The sequence below is a fragment of the Rhinolophus sinicus genome, linkage group LG02 (genome assembly GCF_036562045.2).
Source record: "Rhinolophus sinicus isolate RSC01 linkage group LG02, ASM3656204v1, whole genome shotgun sequence".
NCBI lineage: Eukaryota > Metazoa > Chordata > Mammalia > Chiroptera > Rhinolophidae > Rhinolophus > Rhinolophus sinicus.
The window spans coordinates 151223730-151247415 of record NC_133752.1 but is presented as its reverse complement, the minus strand read 5'-3'; the positions used below and the strand labels follow the sequence as shown (position 1 = coordinate 151247415).

The 23686-nt window shown below is 44.2% G+C and overlaps 1 protein-coding gene across 4 annotated transcripts in view; it reads left to right on the top strand.

Annotated features, from left to right (window-relative positions):
• Window positions 1–23686, top strand: part of PFKM (phosphofructokinase, muscle) — a 45920-nt gene that overhangs the window by 17541 nt on the left and 4693 nt on the right. For 2 of the 4 annotated variants that reach the window (XM_074325773.1, XM_074325772.1), the window contains 16 exons: window positions 5544–5636; window positions 12325–12398; window positions 13240–13317; window positions 14683–14872; window positions 15101–15266; window positions 15996–16040; window positions 16499–16607; window positions 16721–16816; window positions 17070–17162; window positions 17778–17903; window positions 19038–19102; window positions 19592–19655; window positions 20419–20568; window positions 22799–22869; window positions 23219–23306; window positions 23389–23541. In XM_074325773.1, coding sequence (XP_074181874.1) covers window positions 5552–5636; window positions 12325–12398; window positions 13240–13317; window positions 14683–14872; window positions 15101–15266; window positions 15996–16040; window positions 16499–16607; window positions 16721–16816; window positions 17070–17162; window positions 17778–17903; window positions 19038–19102; window positions 19592–19655; window positions 20419–20568; window positions 22799–22869; window positions 23219–23306; window positions 23389–23541 — 1653 coding nt within the window. In that variant the 5' untranslated portion in view covers window positions 5544–5551. Of the gene's footprint in view, window positions 1–2252; window positions 2453–5543; window positions 5637–12324; window positions 12399–13239; window positions 13318–14682; window positions 14873–15100; window positions 15267–15995; window positions 16041–16498; window positions 16608–16720; window positions 16817–17069; window positions 17163–17777; window positions 17904–19037; window positions 19103–19591; window positions 19656–20418; window positions 20569–22798; window positions 22870–23218; window positions 23307–23388; window positions 23542–23686 lie in introns of those variants that run through there. The other 2 variants (XM_019748355.2, XM_019748354.2) reach the window with 2 other exon arrangements.

Below are 23686 nucleotides of genomic sequence, written 5' to 3'. Positions count from 1 at the left end.
GAGTTGCTAGGTCATATGGTAACTCTGTTTAATTTAGAGAAATTGCCAACCTGTTTTTCATATTGGCTAATATACAAGGGTTCCAATTTGTTCACATCATCTCCAACACTTACTTTTTTTTTTTTTGGTAATAGGTATCCTCATGCTGTAAAAAGGAATCTCATTGTAGCTTTGATTTGCATTTCCCTAATGTTGAGAACCTTTTCATGTGTTTATTGGCTATTTGTATATCTTCTTTAGAGAAATGTCTATTCAAACCCTTGCCCATTTTTTTGTTTTAATAATCACAATTTCATTTGCTATTTCATCAAACAGAATGTATTTTGAGATTAATATGCTTTATTTGTCAGAGCAGGTTTAGGCTTACAGAAATTTGAACAGATTGTACAGAGTGTTTCATCTATCATCGCTCTTCTCTGCTCATTTTCCCGTTATTAACACTGTGTTGTACAGTTCTATGTTTTGACAATGCATGATGCTATGTAATCATTATTATAGCATCATACAGAATAGTTTCACTGCCCTAAAAATCCCTCATGCTGCACCTATTTATCTCTACTCCAACCTCTTGGCAACAATCGATCTTTTTACTATCTCTACAGTTTTGCCTTTTCCAGGATGTCATATAGTTGGAATCATACAGTATATAGCCTTTTCAGATTGCCTTCTTTCACTAAGCAATATGTATTTAAGTTTCATTATCTTTTTTTGGCTTGATGGGTCATATCATGGCAGGGGTTTTGCCTCCTGGCACTCTCATTCCTACCTAGATTTTCTGTAGTTTCTCTTTTTATTGCTGAATAATAAATATTTCATTGTATGGATGCATCACAGTTTCTCCATTCCTCTTTTAAAGGACATTTTAGTTGCTTCCAGTTTTGGGCAATTATGAATAAAGCTGCTATAAACATTCATGTGCAGGTTATTATGTGAATATAGTTTTCAACTCGTGGGTAAATACTTAGGAGTGTAATTACTGGATCATGTGGTAAGACTATATTTAGCTTTATAAGAAACTGCCAAACTGTCTTTTAAAGTGACTGTACCATTTTGCATTCCCACCAAGGATCCTCCTCCACAGTCTCGTCACCTTTTGGTATTATCAGGTTTTTTGTTTGTTAGCCATTCTAATAGGTTGTAACGGTATCTCACTGTTTCAAATTGAAGTTCCCTAATGACATAAGATGTTGAGTATCATTTCATATTTGCCATCTGTACAGCTTCTTTGGTGAGGTATCAGTTCAGATCTTTTGCTCATTTTTAAATTGGGTTATTATATCTTTATTATTGGGTTGCAAGAATTATTTATATATTCCAGATATTGGTCCTTATCAGATATACGATTTGCAATTTTTTTCTCTCATCCTGTGGGTTGTCTTTTCAATTTTTTGATACTAGCATTTGCAGCACGAAAGTTAATTTTGTGTAGTCAAATGGTTTTATCTCCTAGTCACTTGCATTCCTATTGTCCGTGGCCAGAGTGTGCAGAGGCAGAAACAAAAAATAAGTAAGAGGAAGGGCAGTAGAAGCAGCAAGAAGAGAGGTGACTGTGGAGAGGCATTGAAGCAAAGACATGGGTGGAGCAGAGGAAGGAGTAAAGAGGCTCTGAGTAAAGGATGCATCTCTTGCTCTGGGAGTCCTTGCCCCACGTCCCAGGGAGGGTCCCGTGTGCTTTGCAGCCCAGCAGACATGCTGGCTTCACCACCAGGATCCTGCACCCCCTCGTGTTGCAGGCGTGAGAGGGGGTTATTCCCGCAGGGGTCTTGCCTCTTGGTACTCCCATTGCTAGCCAGTTTTTCTATATTTTCTCTGAAAGGTAACATACATGGAAAAGTAGTTTTTGAAGTCCGTCTACAGTAAATACCAGTGTTTAATGATCCTGAAGGGCAGGGACTCTGTTTCATTTATCTTTTCATCTCTTAGCGCCTAAAACCTGGCACACAGCCTTCCAATGCGTGTTTGTTCAAAGAGTGATAGAAATAAGAGAGAATGGATAGGGCCTGAGGGAGAGGTTATCACCCATCAGTTGCTGAGGATGCTTGACTAGGAGAGGTATCTGCTGACAGCACGGGAAGCAACTAACTGATTTCTGATTCCCGCTGTATACGGGAGCTGAAGGCTCCGGAGGTTGATATCGGGCCCGAGAACCCTCTGGAGAGTGAAGAAACTAAGCCCAAAACAAATCTGAGCTGCGTTCTTGGGGGGAGGAGGAAGAGGAGGAGAAAGGCGAGCAGGGGGAGGCGGAGCCTCCTGACCAGCATCAGCCAGTGGGGGTTGGGTGCCTCTCCGCTTTCCCCTCCCTGTGGCCTCCACCTGGCTCCTCCCTGTGTTCGCTGGCTCCCCTGCCCCCTTCCCCAAGGACAGTGTGCAAGAAATCCGCGGTCGAGAAGAGCTAAAACAGAAAGGCAAGAGGGGTCCTTGGATAACGAGCGAGGGGGAAGCCGAGACCGAGGTGGGAATGGACGTGCAGGGAGGAGGCGGTGGGGAGAACTGAAAGGAGCAGCAGGGAAAAGAAGAGGTGTTGTGGCATCAGAAGCAGGAGCCAATAGGGGGGATGGGTAGAGCAGTCGTGAACAACCCTCGCCCCTTGTTTCCTGTCCCTCGGCTTGCAGCACAGCCCCATTCCCTGGGAATCGGGTGGGTGTGTGGTGCTCGGACCTCGTTGCCCTTGGCCTCCCGACTCCTACCCTGGTCCTCATCCTATTCAAATCAGTGCACCTATGATGCTGTCTCTATGTATTTCTCCCTCACGCGTGCTTCTCTACACACGTGATTTTATGTTTATGTTTTAATATCTTTATTTCTACGTGCGTGTCACTGTGGATCTCTAAAGGGTGCTTATCTATGAATCTGTGTGCATTTCTGTGTCCTATGCCTCAAAAACTGTCTTAGAGATGCAGGAGAAGAAAATGAGCTGTTTTTTGCCATCAGCACTCCTAACCTTCCCCTTGTTACAATGACTTCTGTCCTTCACTGAAGTCTCCAGGAGTGGAAGATCCCTGTGTGAATTTCTATCAATGATGAGCTCCCAGAGTAGATGAGAAGGAAAAACACTCAGGAAAAGAGATCAGCATACTCATATTTTGTTCTTTTCTTTCCAAATTTTTGCCTTCCTGTTTGCAGCAGACACGTAGTCTTTCCTTTCTTGAGAACAGTAGAAATTTGGACATAAACATTAGTTGAAGAAGTGTCTCTATTCATGTGGGTTTATATTTCTTTCACTATTTGGCACTATATGCTTTCTTAGGTTCTATTTGTATCTGTATGTGTTAGAAGTGCAGAGAATACAGAGCTGTATCTCAACATATTTAAATTTTTTCATGTATTTATGTGCATTTTTGTGTTGTCGGTCAGTTCACTAATGCTTTCAGCAAGTATTTATTGAACTCGTGTTATGTGCATAGACTTCGCTAGGCTTTGATAGACTGGGAGAGTTTTAAAAATGAACGTGATCCCTTCCTAGAGGAATTCGCAGTCTAGTTAGGGAAAATGACTTTTGCAATCATCTAGTCCATAGTTCTGCAAACTTTCTGTAAAAGGCCAGGTAGTAAATATTTTAGGCTTTGTAGGCTATTGGTCTCTGTTGCAACAATCTACTCTGCTGTTGTAGCACAAAAGCAGTCATAGATAATACGTGAAAGAATGAGAGTGGTATGGACAGATAAATTTGAATTTCATATAATTTTCACATGCCATGAAAAAATTTTTTCAACTATTTAAAAATATAAAATCCTTTCATAGTTAGCTGCCGTACAAAAATGGCAGGAGGGCTGGATTTGTCCCATGGGCTGTAATTTGTTAACCCCTGGTCTAACATTTTCAATATATAACAAGCAATTAAAATACTACATAAAGTAGTCGTTAAGTGAATGATCCAGTTCACTACATGCATGATCCTGTTCCAGACAATATGTGATTAGAGGAGGCCCCAAAAGAAGCCCCCCTTGACCTGCGGTAATCAGTGAAGGCTAAATAGGTTTAATAGGGGTGCGACTAGGACTAGGCTTAAATGATGGAGTTGGGTATTGAGCTGTGGAAAAGGCCCACAGATCAATAAGGAACTGGAAAGCTTCTGGAAAAGGAACGCAGTGCGCCCAGACATGGAAGTGGGGAGGAGTAAAGTAATGTTCAGGTGATGATGGAACAGAATTCATGGGAGCAAAAGTTGAAGCTCTAGGAAAAGGCTAGATCATGGAAGCTTTGAATGCCAACCCAAGAAGTTTGGATTTTGTCTGTCAGTACTGATTATATGAAGTTATGTCTGTGAATTTGTGTCTCTTAATAATCCTATGGGTGTTTGTGTGCATATGTGTTCATGAGTGTCTCATTGCATGTATTTTATTGGCATATGTGTGGATCTATGTGTTTCTGCGCTGATTTCCCCAGATTCCCAGCAGAGACATGAGCTATGCTAGGTCATCAGCCCCTGTTCTTGTGAATGAATCCTCTTGCCACTGAGGCCTTGGGTCTATGACCTTCCCATGGAGGTTTATTTTGTGTCTCTAATAGAGTGGAAAAGGGAAACACAAGGAGAGGGAGACCAGCCACTGTGGTAGGCAATTCAGGTGGAAAGAGACAGTGAGGATAGAAAAGAGGAGAACAGAAAAGGGATGATAATAAGAAGGGAGAAAAATAGGATTTGGTAACTTTGATTCTGAGAGTAAGGAGGAGCTAAATTTAAAAATAACAGATTTTAACCTGGATAACTGGGAGAATGATGATTCTATTGGCATTTTGTGGATCCAAAAATATGTCTTGTGTGTTCCTTTGAGAGCGATAAGCCCTAAAGACAAAACTACGAAGGTATTCACATGTCCTGTGTACATATCTGTGTATCTGTGACGGTGATTTTGTGTTACTCTTCTCATTGGATCGAATGTAATGTGAGGGGCAAGGCTTGAAAACAAAGGCTCAAGAGATGCTCAGGAGGTGGGGCTCAAGAGATGCTCAGGAGCAATGGGAAAAGCCATAGAAAATTCCCTACCCATTCCTGAGCCTGACACCATTCATTTGCCTAAGCTCTAATGTGCCTTTATAACCTGAAACTCCAGTTCCAATTTAGCCCAATTCTGTAACACCTAACCCTAATCTTAACCATAACCCAACCTATCCTCACTTTTCTGTTTCTGCTTTGCTGGTTCTCATTTGATTCCTATCCTCTGCAACAATCCTTCCACCACTTCATTAAAAGGAAGGAATCCGTGAGCTAACTTAACTTTCCTCCTTCCTTTCTCATTTCTGTTCAGTCAACCGCCCTTCTCTTTGACCTTTGCTTATTATCCAAATAGGCTCCAGTTGGAGTGGGAAGGATTAGCCAGGACTTTTGCAGTCTTGGGCGTGATTACTGTGACATTTTAGCTTGTCACTCTGTGGGGGTGGGGCTCTCCTCTGGAAGAAGTCCAGGCTCTCAGGCTGCACAGCCCAGACTTAGTATAGTGGGAGAGCCTGACTGCGGTGGCTCTATCCAGCCTAGCGAGCCATTGCCAGAGCTCGGAGCACCTTGATCCAGCTGTGTCTTAATTGATCATTCTCTTGAATTCTAGAGTGGATCATGACCCATGAAGAGCACCATGCAGCCAGAACCCTGGGAGTTGGCAAAGCCATCGCCGTCTTAACCTCTGGTGGAGATGCCCAAGGTAAGGAGGAGGGCCCTGCTTGGTTAGTGACAAAAAACATGGCTGACAAGCCCCCTTGCATTTCTTGACTCCCCTTAGCCTGTAGAACAGAACTATCCTCCTTAATAGCCTCCTGCTATAGATTCATACTGGAATCCTGGGCTTTCCTAAAAAAAATCTCTGTCAGGTCTAAGTCCTCAACTGCTTTTGGATTTTATTTGCTCTACTTTTATTTACCCAAATCTTCAGAAAACTTCTTTCCAAGTTTCTCTAAAGATGTAGGATGATTTGGGTCCTTTGGTACCTAAAAGACTGGTGTTTCCTCAGACAACATTGGAAAGAAAGAGACTAAAGAGATAAAATTGTCAAGAAGGCAGTAGGTGGATTCCCTTCAAGTTCATTGGAAATGACGGGGAAAGGGGAGACCCAGAGTTGGTATTTGTTGGGCTCTAGCTAGATCTGCAGTACCAACTCTGATGTCTGCAGAGTTCCTGCACTGACCAGGGTCAGGCACCTACTCCTATAGCTCATGTTCTTCTACTAGGCACAGTTCTGCTTCATTCTCTGTTTCCTCTGGCCTTTCTTCCCCTCCCATCTCTTTAGCCCTTGAACACACAGAACAGCAGCAGTTATTCAAGTGTAGATCTGTGGTGGGGTGGGCAAGTGGGCGGAAAGCCAGAGAAAACCCATTTCTGGGTTGAGGCTAAGAAACCCAGGCCTCAGAAAAATCAGGTATATGGGAAAATGAAGCAGGAGATAGGGGAGGTGTGCCTCATTGTACTTTTTTGCTCCTTTGATGATCTTGTATATTCTCATTTATACTATGTTGAAGAGAGGCAAAATCTCTTTCAAAGGGATACCAGGACATAGAGAATGTGGTGAGAAAAAGAGAGAAAGAGATTTCAGCTAGTCTCCCCTTCCCTCTGCACCGCTCTCCTTAGGCTTTCCTAGACTTTGTGTTTTGCACCCACTTTGTATGGAGCCCTGTCTCATATGTTGTGAAGAAATTGATTTCCTTTGGGAACTTACAGTTTAATGAGACAAGATAGCATACATTACTAGAATTCTTAGGGAGGGCACAGAAATAACAATAACCAAGTGTGCCTTAACCAAAATGGAATCCACTTATATAATGAAATGATAGGCCTTGGTTGGATTAACTAGGGAAAACTTCACAGAGAATGTAAGTTTCAGGAAACTGAACACTTCGTTCAACTAAAGTGCTTACAACAGTGCCTGGTACATAGTAAGTACTCCATAAATGTATTGCTAATTAAATAAAGGTGAATTATTGAACATCTGCTGTGTGCCAAGCAGGATGGTAGTAGGTACTAAGGATGGATACATTAAGGAAAAAGTCACACATTGTCTTTGCTCTTATTATCCTTCTCATGAGTATATTCATAAAGCTAGACGTTAAGTCTATTTTAGTCTCTTTCTTTCCAGTGTTGTATGAGGAAACACCAGTCTTTTGTATATTTCATTATAAATGTGACATATATTCTGAGTAGAAGAATGCTAGAATGAGGAAGCAGGGCACAGAGGTCTGAGTGTAAGACTAGTGGCCAGATTAGGAATGCAGCCCCTAGCTGAGGCTGTAGAGACTGTTGACCTGGCTTCTGTTGCTTCTCTCTGGCCTCCTGGAGAGAATCCCAGGCCAATACTGGGTTTTTCAATGTAAACTCTGAGTGTTGATCCTAAAACCTTGGTAGGAAGGCCTATAGAATTGGATTGTGAGATTGGGGGAAGCAAGAACCTGCTAAATAATCCAAGTGAGCCACACAGAGTTATGAAATTATTAAAAGGAAGAGCTCTTTGGGAAGGGAAAGAGGTAAAACAAAAAGGACAAAAGAAAAGAGCAGCAGGGCTCTTCCAGATTCTGATCCTGAACAGAGAGACCCTCTGATTGTAGAGACGCCCATCACCTGCTTTAAGGGGAAGATCATATTCCATGGAAGTGGGGCATATTGATAAACTGGTTTTTGGAGGGCCCAGCTGGGCCCGGCCTTTGGCACTCTGTGACAGACACAGTGTACCCAGGGAGATATCCCATTGCGAGTCCACATAACATCACAGACACATGCCAGTAGGCCCTGAGAGTGATAGAGGATGAAATTCTAGTGAGGCAGCGAAGCAAAGTAGAAAACTCAAAGTAGAGCTAAGAGGTCCCACCTGAAGGAGCAGCTCAAATCAGAAGCAACCTGCCCAGAGATAAGTTTAAAGGTCCCTAGTTCTCCCAGAGAGAGAGCACAGAAATGTGTTTTCCCTAGAGGCTATGGGCCATGTGGGAAAGTAAGATCCATGGTGGCCATAGCTCTGTCATGCCCTGATCTTAGCAAAGCTAATAACCTCTTAAAGTAGAAGAGTGGTCAGGAGTGAGACATCCTGAGCTCAGAAGCTAGGCTGGTTAGATACCAAATCCTAATTTTCATTCCAGGCCCCAGGCCCCCCAAACCATGCCACATTTGGCCTTGTGAAATCCACATATTCTGCTGGAAAGGACCTCCAGTCATTTGCGGCAGTCCATCCCAAATGCATATTCATCCTATTTTTACAGGTTTACAGGAACAGGGATTCTATTATCTCTCTAGATTGTTGTTCTAGGATTTATATTTTTAATTACATGTCTATCAGAAAGTGTAATTCATATCTAATAATCATGTATTTATTCCTCATGTTGGAATTAAATAATTTTTTTCTTATCAAAGTTCAGTTAAGGTAGAAACTTTTTAGCATCTGCTTTCAAAAAGGTAGTGACCAAGTCATTTATTACTTTTTTCCATCTCATCTCACAGAGCACCATCACCCATAGTTCTCCCCAAAGCCTCTTTCCAACAGGCTATATGTAATTAGAGACTCCAAAGTACATGCTTCTGATGTTCTCCAGAACCCAGAATACTCCCTGGATGATGCCTGTAATGTTATCCTTCATCTTGCTTCTAATAAGTCACACAGCTGCTCATAGATGGTTATTTAGGGCAACAGGGAACTGCCAAGGGGAGCCTGGCCAAGACTGGCCTGGGGCCAGAATAGGCCAAAGAGGTTGGACAGGAGAGTCCAAAGAATGAGTGGGACTCCCTAGTATAAGTTCTCTATACATCCCCGTCTGATTTCTAGGGGAGTAGGGGTTTGAGACGTCCAGGAGCATAAAGGGAGTCCTAAAGCTTGATTTCTAGGGAAACAGGTATCCAATTTAGAGGCATGAAGGATGACCTCTGAAGGTTGATAGAACTGAGGTAAGAAGAAGGCAGAGGAAGGAGAGAAGGGAAAGAATGTATTTTACTTGTGGGATTTTTCTTCTGCCTAATAGACTTGGATATTTCATGCCCACCATTTATTTTTTGCTTTACAGCTAAAACCTCTTAGGTCATTTGTTTTTCTTAAATCTTTTCTCCTCTACCCTTAGTCAGCTCAAGAGCAATCAACAACATTCCAAGCTATACATTTCGGAAGAATGTTTTTTCCTTGTTTCTTAAGATTATAAATTCATACCCCAGAACTCCAGGTATCCAATAGAAAATCCTACAGACCTCGTGAAAGTCTAGAAAATAAACAATACGTAGTTTCATATCTGTCCTGATCTTACTGAAATTGATTGTATTCATCTTTCGTAAAGCATTGATGGCTTTGTGTGGATTCTGACCTTGTTCCTTTCATGCACACAGGCTTTTCCTAAAGCTTCTGATAAGTCTCCCGGGTAACTGTTCACGGATTCTTCCGTTTTGATTCCTTCAATGTGAGGGTGTGAACTTAGACTTATAGCCTTCATGGGGCTTTGCCTCAGTGATGTCGTAAATAAGCTTTGACATCAGAGCTCACCCATGACCTCTTGTTGGCAAGCCCAACCTTGCAGTTCTTATGTTAAATCAATTATCAGAAGCATTTGACACTGTTCCAACTTCTTGAAACTGTCCCTTTTGGGTTCTAAGACTTTGCTAAGTCCGAGTTCTCCTTTTATCTTTTCTATTGCTCCTTATTAGTTGCCTACGTGGAACCCCTTTCCCCTGCCCATTCCTTCGATGTTGGTTTTCCTCAGGATTCCATTCCTTCCCCTTTTCCCTTCTAGTTCTACATATTCTCTTGAGACAGTTTCTTCCAAGTCCACATGGATGTGCCACAGGAACTTCAAACTCAGCATATCCAAATATGAATATATCGTCTCCAACCTCACCTTCCCAAATCAATACCTGCCTCTGCTCAGTTAATTGCACTGCAGTTTTACCCTTTGCATAAGTCAGTCACGGGCATTTCTTTCTTCCTCTCCAAAACTTTGAAATCTAATCACATTGCTGCCTAGATGTAAGTCCTGTTGCTTCTGTTTCCCAGGTGTCTCCTGTCCAGTATGTCTGTTCTGTCACAAATGTCACTCTTCCAGTCCAGGCCCTCATCATTTTTTGTCTAGGCTGCTTGATAGCCACCTAATCCTAATGTCACCTCTTTCGGTCTGTCCTCCACACTGATTGCCAGAATGATCTTTCTGATACATAGATCTCATCCTGTCTCCCTACTCAACATTTTTCAATGATTCTCCATTGTCTGCAACTCCTTATTTTTAAGTCACAGGCCTCTTTAAGAATCAAATGAAAGCTGTAGACTTCCCAAGAGAAATGTCATGCCCACAAAACCATCACCCATGGATCCTTAGTCAAACACTCGCCTTCAGAATATAAGCCAGACTTTTTCGTGTGGCATACAGGTGTCTGCCCACCTGTGTGGCTTCATCTCTCACCACTTCCTACCTAATATTTTATTCTTTATAATACTGAATTATTCAAGGTTATTGCTTGACACTCACCTTTGTTTGTGCTATTCTCCCTGCCTAGAACACTTTCCCCCAAGTTGTCCAACTGACAAAAAGATTTAAAAGAAAATTGTCCCTTAGGTCTCAGGACAAATGCTATCTTTTTTCTATAGCCTTTCCAAACTTCCTTCTGGCAGCTGAGATGGTTCTTTTCCTTGTTTCCACTGCACTTTGTATAAATCTCCTTCATAGGGATCCATATTGTTACCATGTTACAAGTCTTCAGGACCATGACCAAGTCCTTTATCTCTGTGTCTCCAGACTCTGTATCATTCTGTGCTATATTCTCAGTGCCTACCAAGTGCCAGAACATGATAGATATTCAATAAATATTTGTTCAATGAGCAAATGGACCTTCAATTTGATTTGGAGCTAATAGCCATATAATACCACCTTGTTTCCATCACAACACACTTATTCCATCATTCCTCAAATACACTTATTCCATCATTCTTGCACTGTCTGAAGCAGTTCTGGAAAGCATCTTTCATGAGTGTCTTAAGTTGCGCAGTCGTGGCTGCCTCAATGTCCTGAATCATTTTGACTTTGGGGACGAGCCAGACGTCATACAGTGCCAGATCCAGTGAATAAGGTGGATGCAGACACACCATAATGTTTTTATTTGACAGAAATTGCCATATACCAGAAGTGCTGTGTGACACAGAGTGTTGTCATGATGATCATTTATGGCTCTCTTTAAAACACACCTTCTCTCAACTGTACCTCACATCTGACTGACTGCACTCTGCACTGAACAAGTTGAAACTTGTCACACTTACTAAGGTTTAACACGCTGCTTCCCGTATTGAAGATCCCTGCTTTTCCACTGGATGGCACTCAGTAGCAGCAGTCACCGTATTTTTTTTTTTATCACAATGGAAAGGCTTCATGTCACACATCACTTCTGGTACGGCAATTTCTGTCAAATAAAAACATTACAGTATGTCCTCATCCACCTTATTCCCCAGATCTGGCACTGTACGACTTCTGGATTTTTCTCAAAGTCAAAATGACCATGCAAGATAAATGTTTTGAATTGATTCAGGACATCTAGGCAGCCACGACAGCACAACTAAAGATACTCACGAAAGAGGACTTCCAGAACTGCTTCAGAAAATGGCAAGAACGATGAGATAAGTGTGTTTGAAGCGAGGGGGAGTATTTTGAGAGGGATTAATGGCAATGTGTCTTTTAGTGTAATAAATTTTTTTAATTTAAACATTTATTGTATTTTTTTATTACACCTCGTACACCAACTCAAATGACACTAAAAAGCTGTGTATGTGTGGCAACTGGTAGAATCCACCAACAAGTAATGGACGTACTGATAAACAGATTGTAATTAACTGGTCAGCTCACTGAGCCTCAGAGAGTCAGGTCTTTGTCCCCAAAAGCCTACCAAAGCTGGATGTCTAGATTCAGTGCAAAAGGCAAGGGAAAACTTAGTACAGCCATTGGGCTTAGCAGGGCATACATGGAGATCAGTAGTGTTGGTTTAGGTATTTTTGGAATTGTAGTCCAATCTGAACTTTCTAAGAGTACTAGCTCTTTACACTTCAGTTTTGAAATCTGTGAAATGGAGGCAACTCCAGATTCAAAGAGATGATGTTTGACAAGCACTTAACACAATAAACATTTAAGGTTATTATTCTCCAGGTTGCCCTGGCAAGGAAAAGTCTTAGGAAAGACAGGATTTGGGGGAGATGGAAGATAAATGCAGGTACCTGGAGCTACATTAACATTGAATACAGTAATTCAGTGTTAATGGGGAGGCCAGAGGACTTGGATGAGAGGAATATTCTAGATTCAGAGAAAAGCCTTAAAAAAGCACTGTCTCTTATCTTAAACGTCCAGGAATGTTTTTCTCAGAAGTAACCTGTCCCTGACTTCTTTCTTCCCTCCTTGCAGGTATGAATGCTGCTGTCAGGGCTGTGGTTCGAGTTGGTATTTTTACTGGTGCCCGTGTCTTCTTTGTCCATGAGGTTGGTTATCTGCTTTATTCTCCATCATTCTTTCTCTGTATCTGCTTACCCTGCCCCTTCTGTCTCCCCACTTTCTCTTTCCTTACCTCCCCATTACATCATTATGTCTGATTTGTCTTGGCTCCCTGTCTACATGAGTCTACTCCTCCCCTCTCTTGGCTCCTGTAACGATGGTGGCACCCTGGGTCCTCGTGTTGTCTGTTATTTTAAGGGAAGAAGTAACTGTCTTCCCTCCACCTCCCTCAAAACAGAGAGAGAAGCTGAAATGAATTAGTATTTCATAGCAAATTGAGTCTATCCACAGAGAGAGCCTTAGGATGGAAGAGTCTCACTAGATTTCTGTAACTTGCCTACTTTCTAAGGTTCTAACTCCTCTTTGGTTTCCTTACTTCCGTTCCCTCTCATTCTGTGTCTACTCTTCTTTAGGAAAGGTCACCCTGCCTTTCTTTCAAATTTTATAGTCTCTTGTCTTTTCAAGTCATATTCCCCTCCATCCCTCGAACATCCCTTTCTCTTTCCCTCTGTTGTTACCAAAACCATCTGTTATCTAGATCCCCTGGGAAGCAGATAGGATTAAATGGGATGAGCCAAGAACAAGATGAATTAAGATTAAATATTAGGAAGGACATCAAGAATGGGAGAAACTAAAAGAGGGTATTGAAAAAGTTAATGCCGCCTTCCTTGGACTGCGTTAAGTATGGTAGTTTCACAAGCATCCAGGAATCAGTAATGGAGGAGGTGACTTGATTCTCAGAGAACCTCTTCCTAGGGATCCTGTCTTAATCCTGGGAGTTTAAGGGGAAGCCTAGCCAATGCTGAACGGATATAATGTGCCCCACAGGGTTATCAAGGCCTGGTGGATGGTGGAAACCACATCCGTGAAGCCACCTGGGAGAGCGTTTCAATGATGCTTCAGCTGGTATGTTCCCGAGGACTCCTGTCTCATATGTGTGCTGTCCTTGTCTCACCCTACTCTGGTTTAGGCTCATGGTTTCCCAAATTCCCTGCCACGTGGTTTGATGGGAAGGGATTCAGTGACAAGTCAGGGGCTGTGTTTGCCCTTTACAAATCTTTAAATGTGGAAATACCACCCTGGTTTCCTAGAGTGGGATAGGGAGTGGGGATGTGATCACAGGACAGTTTGCTCTTTAGATAAAGGTCATGGGCAAGACTTGGGGAACTGGTACGTAAGCAAGTCCTGCCCTGGGGCCACGGGGAAGGTCTGGCCCTGAAAATAACCTCAGCAGAGGACTGGAGCCAGAGCCAGAAGTAGAGCTGAAATCTGCCAGTCCTCATATGATGGTGATGAGGTGACCTGAAACCAGACTATTTAAGGGAGGAAGGAACCCAGAGAACCTTTCACAGTTTCCAAAAAGACCTAAGACTATCCCGATCATATCCACAGCCCTTTTCATTACTTTCTCTAAGTAATTATAATCCATTTTCTGGTTTACTGAAAAAAATCTACAAATTACATTTGTATCCCCATTGTTTACCTCAGTCGCTTCAAATCCATGGGAAGAAATTGAATGTGCAGTGCATAATGAAGGTTCTATACAGGTGCTAGTGCGTGCCATAAAGCAGTCTGAGAATGAGCCAGAATTCTCCATCAGTACCCCTGAAGTCTGGATAGCAGGAGTTTATATGACTTTTTAAAACCTTAAGTATATTTACTTCTCTTGGGGTAATATATAAACCCCTGGTAATATGAGGCTTCTATACCCAGAGCTATTTTTTCCTGTGACTACCTGAGTTTGATGGCCCCATCCACTAGCACCATAGATCCCAAGGAACAAAGGGGAAAAGACTTGCAGTGCCTGGTTACAATTAGAAATCACAGTGTGGCGGAGAGGGAAACATACTACCAGGCACGTGAACACAATCCAGTAATGTCAGGCCATTAGGGAGAATTTCCAAAAACTGAAGTCACTGCTCATTCTTATACTTCTAAAAAGATGTGAAAGATGGAGATTATTTCAAAAGCCAACAGACGTGTGTATTCTCTTTGATAATCACTTTGGTGACAAAGCCTTGAAGGAAATGGGTTGATCTTAGCTACCTTCCAAGAGGTGTAGCAGAATACAGGAATGATGCTGTGACATCCCAGCCGCCATCATTTCCCTTGCCTTTTTAGAAGGGACAGATGACTCTTCAAGATGACAGGGAACTTCCTAGGGAGCAGTTACGTCAGCCCATCGCAGTGTTGGAGTAGGGGAGATCTTAGCTTGTTGAGCCCAAATTTGGTTGTGTCGCCTGGTGAGCTGACTTGACCTCTTCCCCAAAGGGAGGCACAGTGATTGGAAGTGCCCGGTGCAAGGACTTTCGGGAACGAGAGGGACGACTCCGAGCTGCCAACAACCTTGTGAAGCTTGGGATCACCAATCTGTGTGTCATCGGGGGTGACGGCAGCCTCACTGGGGCTGACACCTTCCGTTCTGAGTGGAGTGACTTGTTGAATGACCTCCAGAAAGCAGGTGAGACATTGTTCTCATCAGTATGTGTGCCTGCACATACACGAGTACACCCCTTACCTCCCCTGGAGGAAAATTGTTACCCAGACACAAATAGGCAGCCTTTGCCCTCCCTTTTCTGCCACTGCTTACAATTCCCATCGGCTACAGTTCCTTCTCTCTCCAGTCATCTGCTCCTTAGGCGTGTCAGGCACCTCACCCAGGGGCTTCTGGTTTGCTTCCCATTGTCAGGTAAGATCACGGCTGAGGAGGCTAAGAAGTCCAGCTACCTGAACATCGTGGGCCTGGTTGGCTCAATTGACAATGACTTTTGTGGCACTGATATGACCATTGGCACTGACTCTGCCCTGCATCGAATAATAGAGATTGTAGATGCCATCACTACTACTGCTCAGAGGTAAGGGGGTGGAGGAGGCAGCTGAGACAGCCAAAAGGGTGAAGGAAGATCCAAGTGTTTGAGCTATGTGACAATAATGACTACTTTTCTGAGGCTGGAACACATTTTTAACTAGGAATTATCCATAGAGCGCTGAAATTGCACTGCTCGCTAAATGCTATAAGATTTGCCTCTTGCCACTGTCTAGCCCACCATCCAAACTTGTAGCTCTGAGGTCTTTAATACCTGTGGCGTCTCCCAAATTATTAGTGTCCAGACGGAGACACATCCAGGGAACCCAAAACATGAGCCACCCTTTGTAAGCACATTATAGCGGTTGTAGAGGCCATTACCACCCTGGCTCAGAGGTTAGGGGACTGGGAGGCAGTGTGGGAGAATGGGAGGGGGAAAGGGTGACAGTTTGCCCCAGGGCAATCCTAGAGGATTCCAGGTGAGTTGAGTCCTCTCTTCTTTACTTTTCCCTTTCTCTCCCTCCCTTCCTGGGCCCCATTCCTTCTTGAAACAGAGCCTCAGTATTGAGACGTTTTACTGCGGTGTTTCCTCAGGACTAGGAAGGACACCCTGTGGCTAAAGTGTTTCCCTTAGGTCTTCCTGTTCTCTTAGGAAACCTGCTGGAAGGCCTAGTAGCATAAATGCATCTCCCAGAGAGGTTACGTGGCCTCAATGTGGGTGGCAGCTTGATCCTGGCCATAGGGACACTTGGACTGTATAAATGTCTGTCTCTTGCAGCCACCAGCGGACATTTGTGCTAGAAGTGATGGGCCGGCACTGTGGGTAAGATTTCCGTCTTGACTCATTTATCCTGTGGACCCAGCAATAGCCCTCTCCTCTTCCCTGGGGAGTCCAGAGAGGTCTCCCAGTGGTAGCAGATCAGGACGTGGGCATGTTCCTCTTGGTGTGGCCCTTTTCCCTGTCTCCACTCTTCCCCCATCATAGCTACCTCTGCATGTGTGTACATGTGTGTACTTGCACAGACACACAGGCAGTGTTATAGAACAGAGTGCTCTGAGATTAGAAGCCACTGCAGCAGGTGAGCATGAATAGAAGGTGCTCTTTGGGGACAGAATCTCATTGAGAAGCTGTCTCAAGGGTGCTCTTACCCTCACCCCAAGAATGAAACGGAGGATCCTTAGTCCTCTCGCCAACTCTGGGGACGTGCGAACTTGTTGGGTACGGGTGAGGCTACCTGTGGAATCGAGCTCCTAGCGTGATGCTTCTGGCTCTCATCTTAGATATCTGGCCCTTGTCACTTCTCTCTCCTGTGGCGCCGACTGGGTTTTTATTCCTGAATGTCCACCAGATGATGACTGGGAGGACCACCTTTGTCGCCGGCTCACCGAGGTACTGGCACTTTTCTTTGCCCTTAAGAAAATGTCTCACCCTGTTCCACGGATGGACCCTTTCCCATCCACAGGTTCCTTCCACTGACCACTTTTCTCTCTGTGCTTGACCAGACCAGGACTCGTGGTTCTCGTCTCAACATCATCATTGTGGCTGAGGGTGCGATTGACAAGCATGGGAAACCAATCACCTCTGAAGACATCAAGAATGTTAGTATGAATGAAGCCGGGGAGTTCTTGGGCACCTACCTCACCCACCACCGGCCCCATTCCTTAGTGATTTCTGAGTCTCCCCTTAGTCCTTCTGCACATCTCCCCAGATTTCCTGCCCCTCTGGTTTCCTCCCACCTGGGATCATTATAAGATAAGGGGCTAAGTCGTCCATGGTTTATCTACATCTCTGTTAGTTTTCTCTCTTTGACTCTCTGTATCCCTTTCTCTGTCCCTCTCTTGGTCTCTTCAGCTGGTGGTAAAGCGTCTGGGATATGACACCCGGGTCACTGTCTTAGGGCATGTGCAGCGGGGTGGGACACCATCTGCCTTTGACCGAATCCTGGTAAGTCCTGGGGCTCGGTGGCCCTCCTGCCTTAGAACCCCCAACTCGGTGTCCTTCCCCTGCGGGACTGCCCGTCATCAGCACAGGGGCTTAAACCACAAGTCATGCTGCCCGCCACCAGCCTCGACTGCGTGGCTCTCGGCCCTTTCCCACACACTCAAGAGTTCTCTTCTGTTGCAAATAATGATGGGAGACTATGTGAGTCCCCAATGGTGAGGGCTAATATATTAGAGCTACGAGCATTAGTGAAGTTAATAAGATCTACCCTCAGACACTCAGTTTGAACCCTCTAATTCTACTTTCAGAGAGGCAATATCCTTCCTTGTTTTATTAATAAGAAGGGAATATTATTAAGCCTCATTGATCCTCTTGACTACTATAGGGGACATGATTTTCTGGAATCAGGTACAATCTTTGGGGTTCTGATGGCAAGAGTCACGAAGCTTTAGATGAAATGTGGGTAGGGAGGTAAAGTCAGTAAGTTCTTTGCTACAGTCCTTAATTGAGGAACTCAACCCTGTGAGTTGGGAAGGGCTTTGAGTGCACTGGCTATCCAAGCCAATCCAAGATGGAGAGGCCTGAACCAGACTGTCTTTTCTCCCTGGGTTCCTGCAGGGCAGCAGGATGGGTGTAGAAGCAGTGATGGCACTTTTGGAGGGGACCCCAGACACCCCAGCCTGTGTGGTGAGCCTCTCTGGTAACCAGGCTGTGCGCCTGCCTCTTATGGAGTGTGTCCAAATGGTAAGTACTAACCCCAACGCCCCTTTCTAACAGCTCCAAGCCCTTGTGTCTGAGCTGGAGTTTATGGGAAAAGAGACCAACTTCCTTTTGGTCTGCTGGGATAGGAGCAGAAGGCAGCATGGTGGAGTAAGAGACGTATGGGGAAAGAACGCAGTGGGCTTTGCGTAGCAGCTGTTCCCTCTCTAACTAAGCCTCAGTGTCTCCATGTGTGAAATGTTCCTAAAGAAGTTAGGAGACTCTATATCCTCCCTAGTAATGAGACCCATCATCTCATAATATCCAACCTCAAATGCTTTCATCATGTCTTTACTGAAACAGAAATGCAATATCTCTCTAAACTTTATTAAAAGCAGGGGAATGTTATTAAGGTCTAGCTGGGTAGCTTAAATCTTTCTGTGATTTCTATCCTGGACATGTTTCTCTGAATCATCATGGAGTATTAACACTCACCTTGAAGGTGGTTAGAAGGATTGGAGAGAAGATATGTAAAGGGTCTGATGCAGTACCCGGAGACTGTTGAATGCTCAGGAAATGTTGTGGCTCTTATTGAGGAATCACTCTGATACCACTGAGCGAACATTGTGCCTGGGAGCTAAGGGGTCTGGCCTGAGTGCTCCCTACCTCGTGGTCTGCTTCTCTCCGAGACTTGGGAGTCCCAGTGATCTACAGCCTAGACAGGCCTTGCTTGGAACGGTATCTCTAAAAGCCCCACCGCTAGTGCCCTGACTCACAGAGCAGAAATCAGTAGTTGGGAAACACATGGTAGGGATTAGTCTTTCTCTCTAACTGGGTTATCTGCAGGATCTCCCTCCTTCACTCACTAGTTCAGAGGCTACTTTGAGGCTGAGTGTGAGATGGAGGGAGGTCCTATTTTATTTGTGAACCCCTCCTCCACTGCCCATATTCTAATAAAAAGAACATTGAATCAGCCCTATTCTTTTGCTGCTCATTACTCAGAAAATTAATGAAAAACAAAAACATTTCTGTGAAAGTTTGGGGGGGCATAGAAAAGGTGGGATGCAAAGTGGGCAGGAGCTAGACACAAGCCCAGAGATGGGCAATCTCCCCATGGGATGGAAATCCAGCTGCAGAACCTTCCCTGGAGTTGTGACTGTTGCTGTGCTCCTCCCTCAGACCAAAGAGGTGACCAAGGCCATGAATGAGAAGAAATTTGAGGAAGCCATGAAGCTGAGAGGCCGGTGAGGAAATGACCAGAAGCTCGCTAAGTTACAAAAATGAGATGCTGAAATGAAGCCAAAAGTCAACATAGCTTCAGACCCAAAATATGAGCTTCTGCCTCTTCCTCTTATTGTTTCTGCAACAATTTCTTCCCTAAGAGAATTAGTTGTGAGGTGACGAGGAGCCTCATTTCATCCCAAGGATGCCCTCCCTGAGATTAGCCTTTTATAATCTGTTGTTTCTATATGTGGATCCCAGCTAGATTATAAGTTTCTCTGGGTAAGCGGCAGTCTCTTGTGCTGAACCTGGAGGAAGAGTGTCAGGAATGCTTGATGAATTAGTGGCCCCTTTGCAGTCCCTGCCCAATCCCTGCTCTTGCCCCAATTATGTCCCGAGAGGTTTGCCCTGTGGAACTTCAGCTGGGAGCAAAACCTCAGACCAGATCCCCTTGGCTGCTGGCCTGGGGAATGGCCTGAAGAGACCTCTCTCTCTCTTTGTGCTTTTTACAGGAGCTTCATGAACAACTGGGAGGTATACAAGCTTCTGGCTCATGTCAGACCCCCAGTATCTAAGGTACTGGCAAATTGCTCTCCCCACTTGATCCTCTCCCACCCCCAGTTTCCCTTTACAAAGTGCTTCTCCCAATTCCTACTACCTACAGCCTTGCCAACTTCTTTGTCCCACTCACATTCAGTGTTGAGTCCCTGACTCAACTCAGATAATTTTTTTCTTAGCCACCCAAGATACCACCACTGTGTTCTTAGTGTGCCCTGGGTGTCTCTAACCTAAGACCCATATCCAACTCAGGGCGACAAGATAGCATGCGAAGAATGGGAAGAAGGGCTTATGTATTGTGTCCTCTGGGCAAATCTGGGAAAAATCATATCTAAGTGTATTTAAGCCACCTCTTCCATTGGATTAGTGGTTCTCAATATTTAGTGTATATCATAATTAGCTGGGTTGATATGCCGATTCCTGGGTGCCTCCCTCAGAGGGGATTCAGATTTGGGGTAGGGGTCAGGAAGCTGCAGATTTAACAAGCTCCCTTGTTGGATTCTGATGCAGGTGGTCCATGTTGGGAAATGCTGCTCTGGAAGGTCTCTTATTCATTTTAGAATGGTATCTGGGATCAGGGGCAGCAGCTTGCTTTATTGATTTGTGATAAAGAATATTGCTTCGATAGTCTGAGGGAGCAAGGTGTGCTGGTGTTCCCTGAGAGAGGGGATGTGTTGTCAGGCAGATGTCTTGATTCTAGGACCACAAGGGACTCCATTCAGCTTCCTTACTGACCTGTCCCCCTCTTTCTCCTGGTCCCTCTCTGTTTCCTTCTCCACAGACTGGCTTGCACACAGTGGCCGTGATGAATGTGGGGGCCCCTGCCGCAGGCATGAATGCTGCCGTCCGCTCCACTGTGAGAATTGGCCTCATCCAGGGCAACCGAGTCCTGGTTGTGCATGACGGCTTCGAGGGTTTGGCCAAGGGTCAGGTACGGGGGCTGAAAGGAAAGGGGGGTGATACTCTGCGACCAAGGAGCAGTCATAGGGCGAGAAGTGTAGCTGGGGTGACCTGTCTGTTCCCTTTCCTTCCCCTGTTCCTCACTAACTTTCTCGCTCAGGATTTGAGCAGAAGTAAATATTTAATTTTAGGGCGGTAGGAATACACAGGGGCCACTCAAACGAACCTTTTGCAAGCAACATGTCATATTTAACTTTTAAATGAGAATGTCTTATCCCAAAGCTCAGCACAGTGCCTAACATAAGTAGGTGCTCGGTATCTGAATGAGCAGTAAGGGTGGAACTAGTGTGACATCAAAATACAACTAAACTAAACAGAACAACCATCATTGAGAATCAGCCTGAAGTCTAACTGGAACAAAGTCCTACAACTAAGGACATACAGAAGAAGCACCTTGAGACTGGCAGGAGGGGCAGAGACATGGAATGGGCTGGTCCCACTCCTCTGTGTGACTGTTAAAAATCGGGAGGGAAGGGTGGTGGAGGGCTCAGTTGGTTAGCGCACGAGCTCTTAACAACAGGGTTGCCGGTTCTATTCCCACATGGGCCAGTGAGCTGCACCCTCCACAACTAGATTGAAGGACAATGACTGATGGGTCCTGGAAAAACACACTATTCCCCAATATTCCCCAATTAAAAAAAAAAAAAGATTGGGAGGGATATCTTGGCTGTGGAGGATCCCCCTGGAGGAGCAAGGGGTCCTATTTGAAGAAATAATGACAGAAAACTTCCCTAACCTGGTGAAGGAAATAGACATGCAAGCCCAGGAAGCATAGCGAGTCCCAAACAGGGTGAACTCAGAGGCCTACACCAAGACATATCATAATTAAAATTAAAGACAGAGACTCTTAAAAACAGCAATAGAAAACTTGGTTACCTACAAGGGAGCTCCCATAAGACTGTCAGCTGATTTATCAACAGGAACTTTGCAGGCCAGCAGGGACTGCCATGAAATATTCAAAGTGATGAAAAGTAAGGATTTACAAACAATGATAGCTTTACCCAGCAAAGCTATCATTTAGAATCGAAGGAAGATAAAGAGCTTCCCAGACAAGAAAAAGCTAAAAGAGTTCATCACCACCAAACCAGTATTGCAAGGATTGTTAGAGGATCTTTAACAAGAAGAAAACAATATATATGTAAATAATAAATGGCAATAAGTATATATCGACAATTACTTTAAATGTAAATGGACTAAATGCTCCAATCAAAAGATAGGGTTGCTGAATGGATAAGAAAATAAGACTTACACACACACTACAAGAGACTCACTTCAGATTGAAAGATACACACACACAGACTGAAAGTAAAGGGATGGGAAAAGATATTTCATAAAAATGGAAACCAATAAAAATCTGGGGTAGCAATACTTATACCAGATAAAATAGACTTTAACACAAAGGCTATAACAGACAAAGAAGGACAATAAACCGACTTTTGGGTTTCTTTATCAGAGATAATATGCATCCATATGTTCATTGCAGCGTTATTTACAATAGCCAAGATATGGAATGAACCTGAATGTCCATCAATGAATAAATGGGTAAAGAATAGGCGGTACATATGTATAATGCAATATTACTCAGCTATAAAAAAAGGATGAAATCTTGCCATCTGCAACAACCTGGATGGACTTAGAGGGTATTGTGCTGAGTGGAGTAAGTCAGCGAAAGACAAATGCCATATGATTTCACTTATATGTGAAATCTGAAGAACAAAATAAACAAAACAAACTCATAGATACAGAGAACATTTTGATGGTTGCCAGTTGGGAGGGGGCTTGGGGTGAAAACAGAAGGGATTAAGAAGTACAAATTGGTAATTACACAGTAGTCATGGGAATGTAAAATATAGCACAAGGAGTAAAGTCAATAATATTGTAATAACTATGTATGGTGTCAGATGGGTACTAGATTTATTGGGGTGATCCCTTTGTAAGTTACCACTCTGTTGTACACCTGAAACTAACATAATAATATATGTCAACTATAATTTAAAAAATAAAAGAATTATTAAAAAGGGGAACTGTATTCCAATAAATATATTTTCTTTCCTTTGGAAAACAAAAGGGTGGAAGAAGTTCAATGAGGTGGGGAAAACCAATCCCTGGTGTTCCTCTTCCAACCGGAGGGGTGTTGGGCGGGGGTCAGAACTCTAGTGGTGCCAGTCCATGATGCAGACCCGTGTGTCCTTCCCCTGCAGATCGAGGAAGCTGGCTGGAGCTATGTTGGGGGCTGGATTGGCCAAGGTGGTTCTAAACTTGGGACTAAAAGGTAAGTGGCATTATAGGAACACCACCTCCTAGTCACCCCATAAAATGTGTCCCTTGGAATGTGGGCAACAATCCATGGTCAGGGTCTGCTTGGACCATTGCTGTTGTCTGGGTCCTCTACCCCCAAGGTTACAGTTGCTTCAGTGAGGGCAGACATGACCGTCCATCATTTAGCAGCTCTGATAATTTAGAGCCCCAGTGTGTGTCCTTTGACACGGGAGAGAAGTGGGGTAGGGAAGAGGGCACAAGTCGAGAAATTATAAGTGTCTTCTAATTCTAACTTTTCTCTCCCTCAATTCTGCTATCTCTTCCCCAAATTCCAATACTTCTCCTTCCCCCCAATCCACTAGGACTCTGCCCAAGAAGAGCTTAGAACAGATCAGTGCCAACATCACGAAGTTTAACATTCAAGGCCTTATCATCATTGGGGGCTTTGAGGTGAGTGCCTGCCATTTCTTCCTCTCTCCCGCCCCCCTTTCCCTGTGTCCCCTCCCTTCTGCCCGTGCTCCTTTGTCCTCAGGCTTACACGGGGGGCCTGGAACTGATGGAGGGCAGGAAGCAGTATGATGAGCTCTGCATCCCATTTGTCATCATTCCCGCTACGGTTTCCAACAACGTCCCTGGCTCGGACTTCAGTGTGGGGGCCGACACAGCGCTTAATACGATCTGCACGGTGAGCGCCCACCGCCACCACCACTGCCTCTGGCCTCGATTATAAGTCCTGGACTGAGTCCGGTTCTAGGAAGGGAGCTATATTTTTTGTACCAAGGGGCACTATTTGAAAAATCCTTCTTCAAGTCCAGGCGTTTGCACAGACT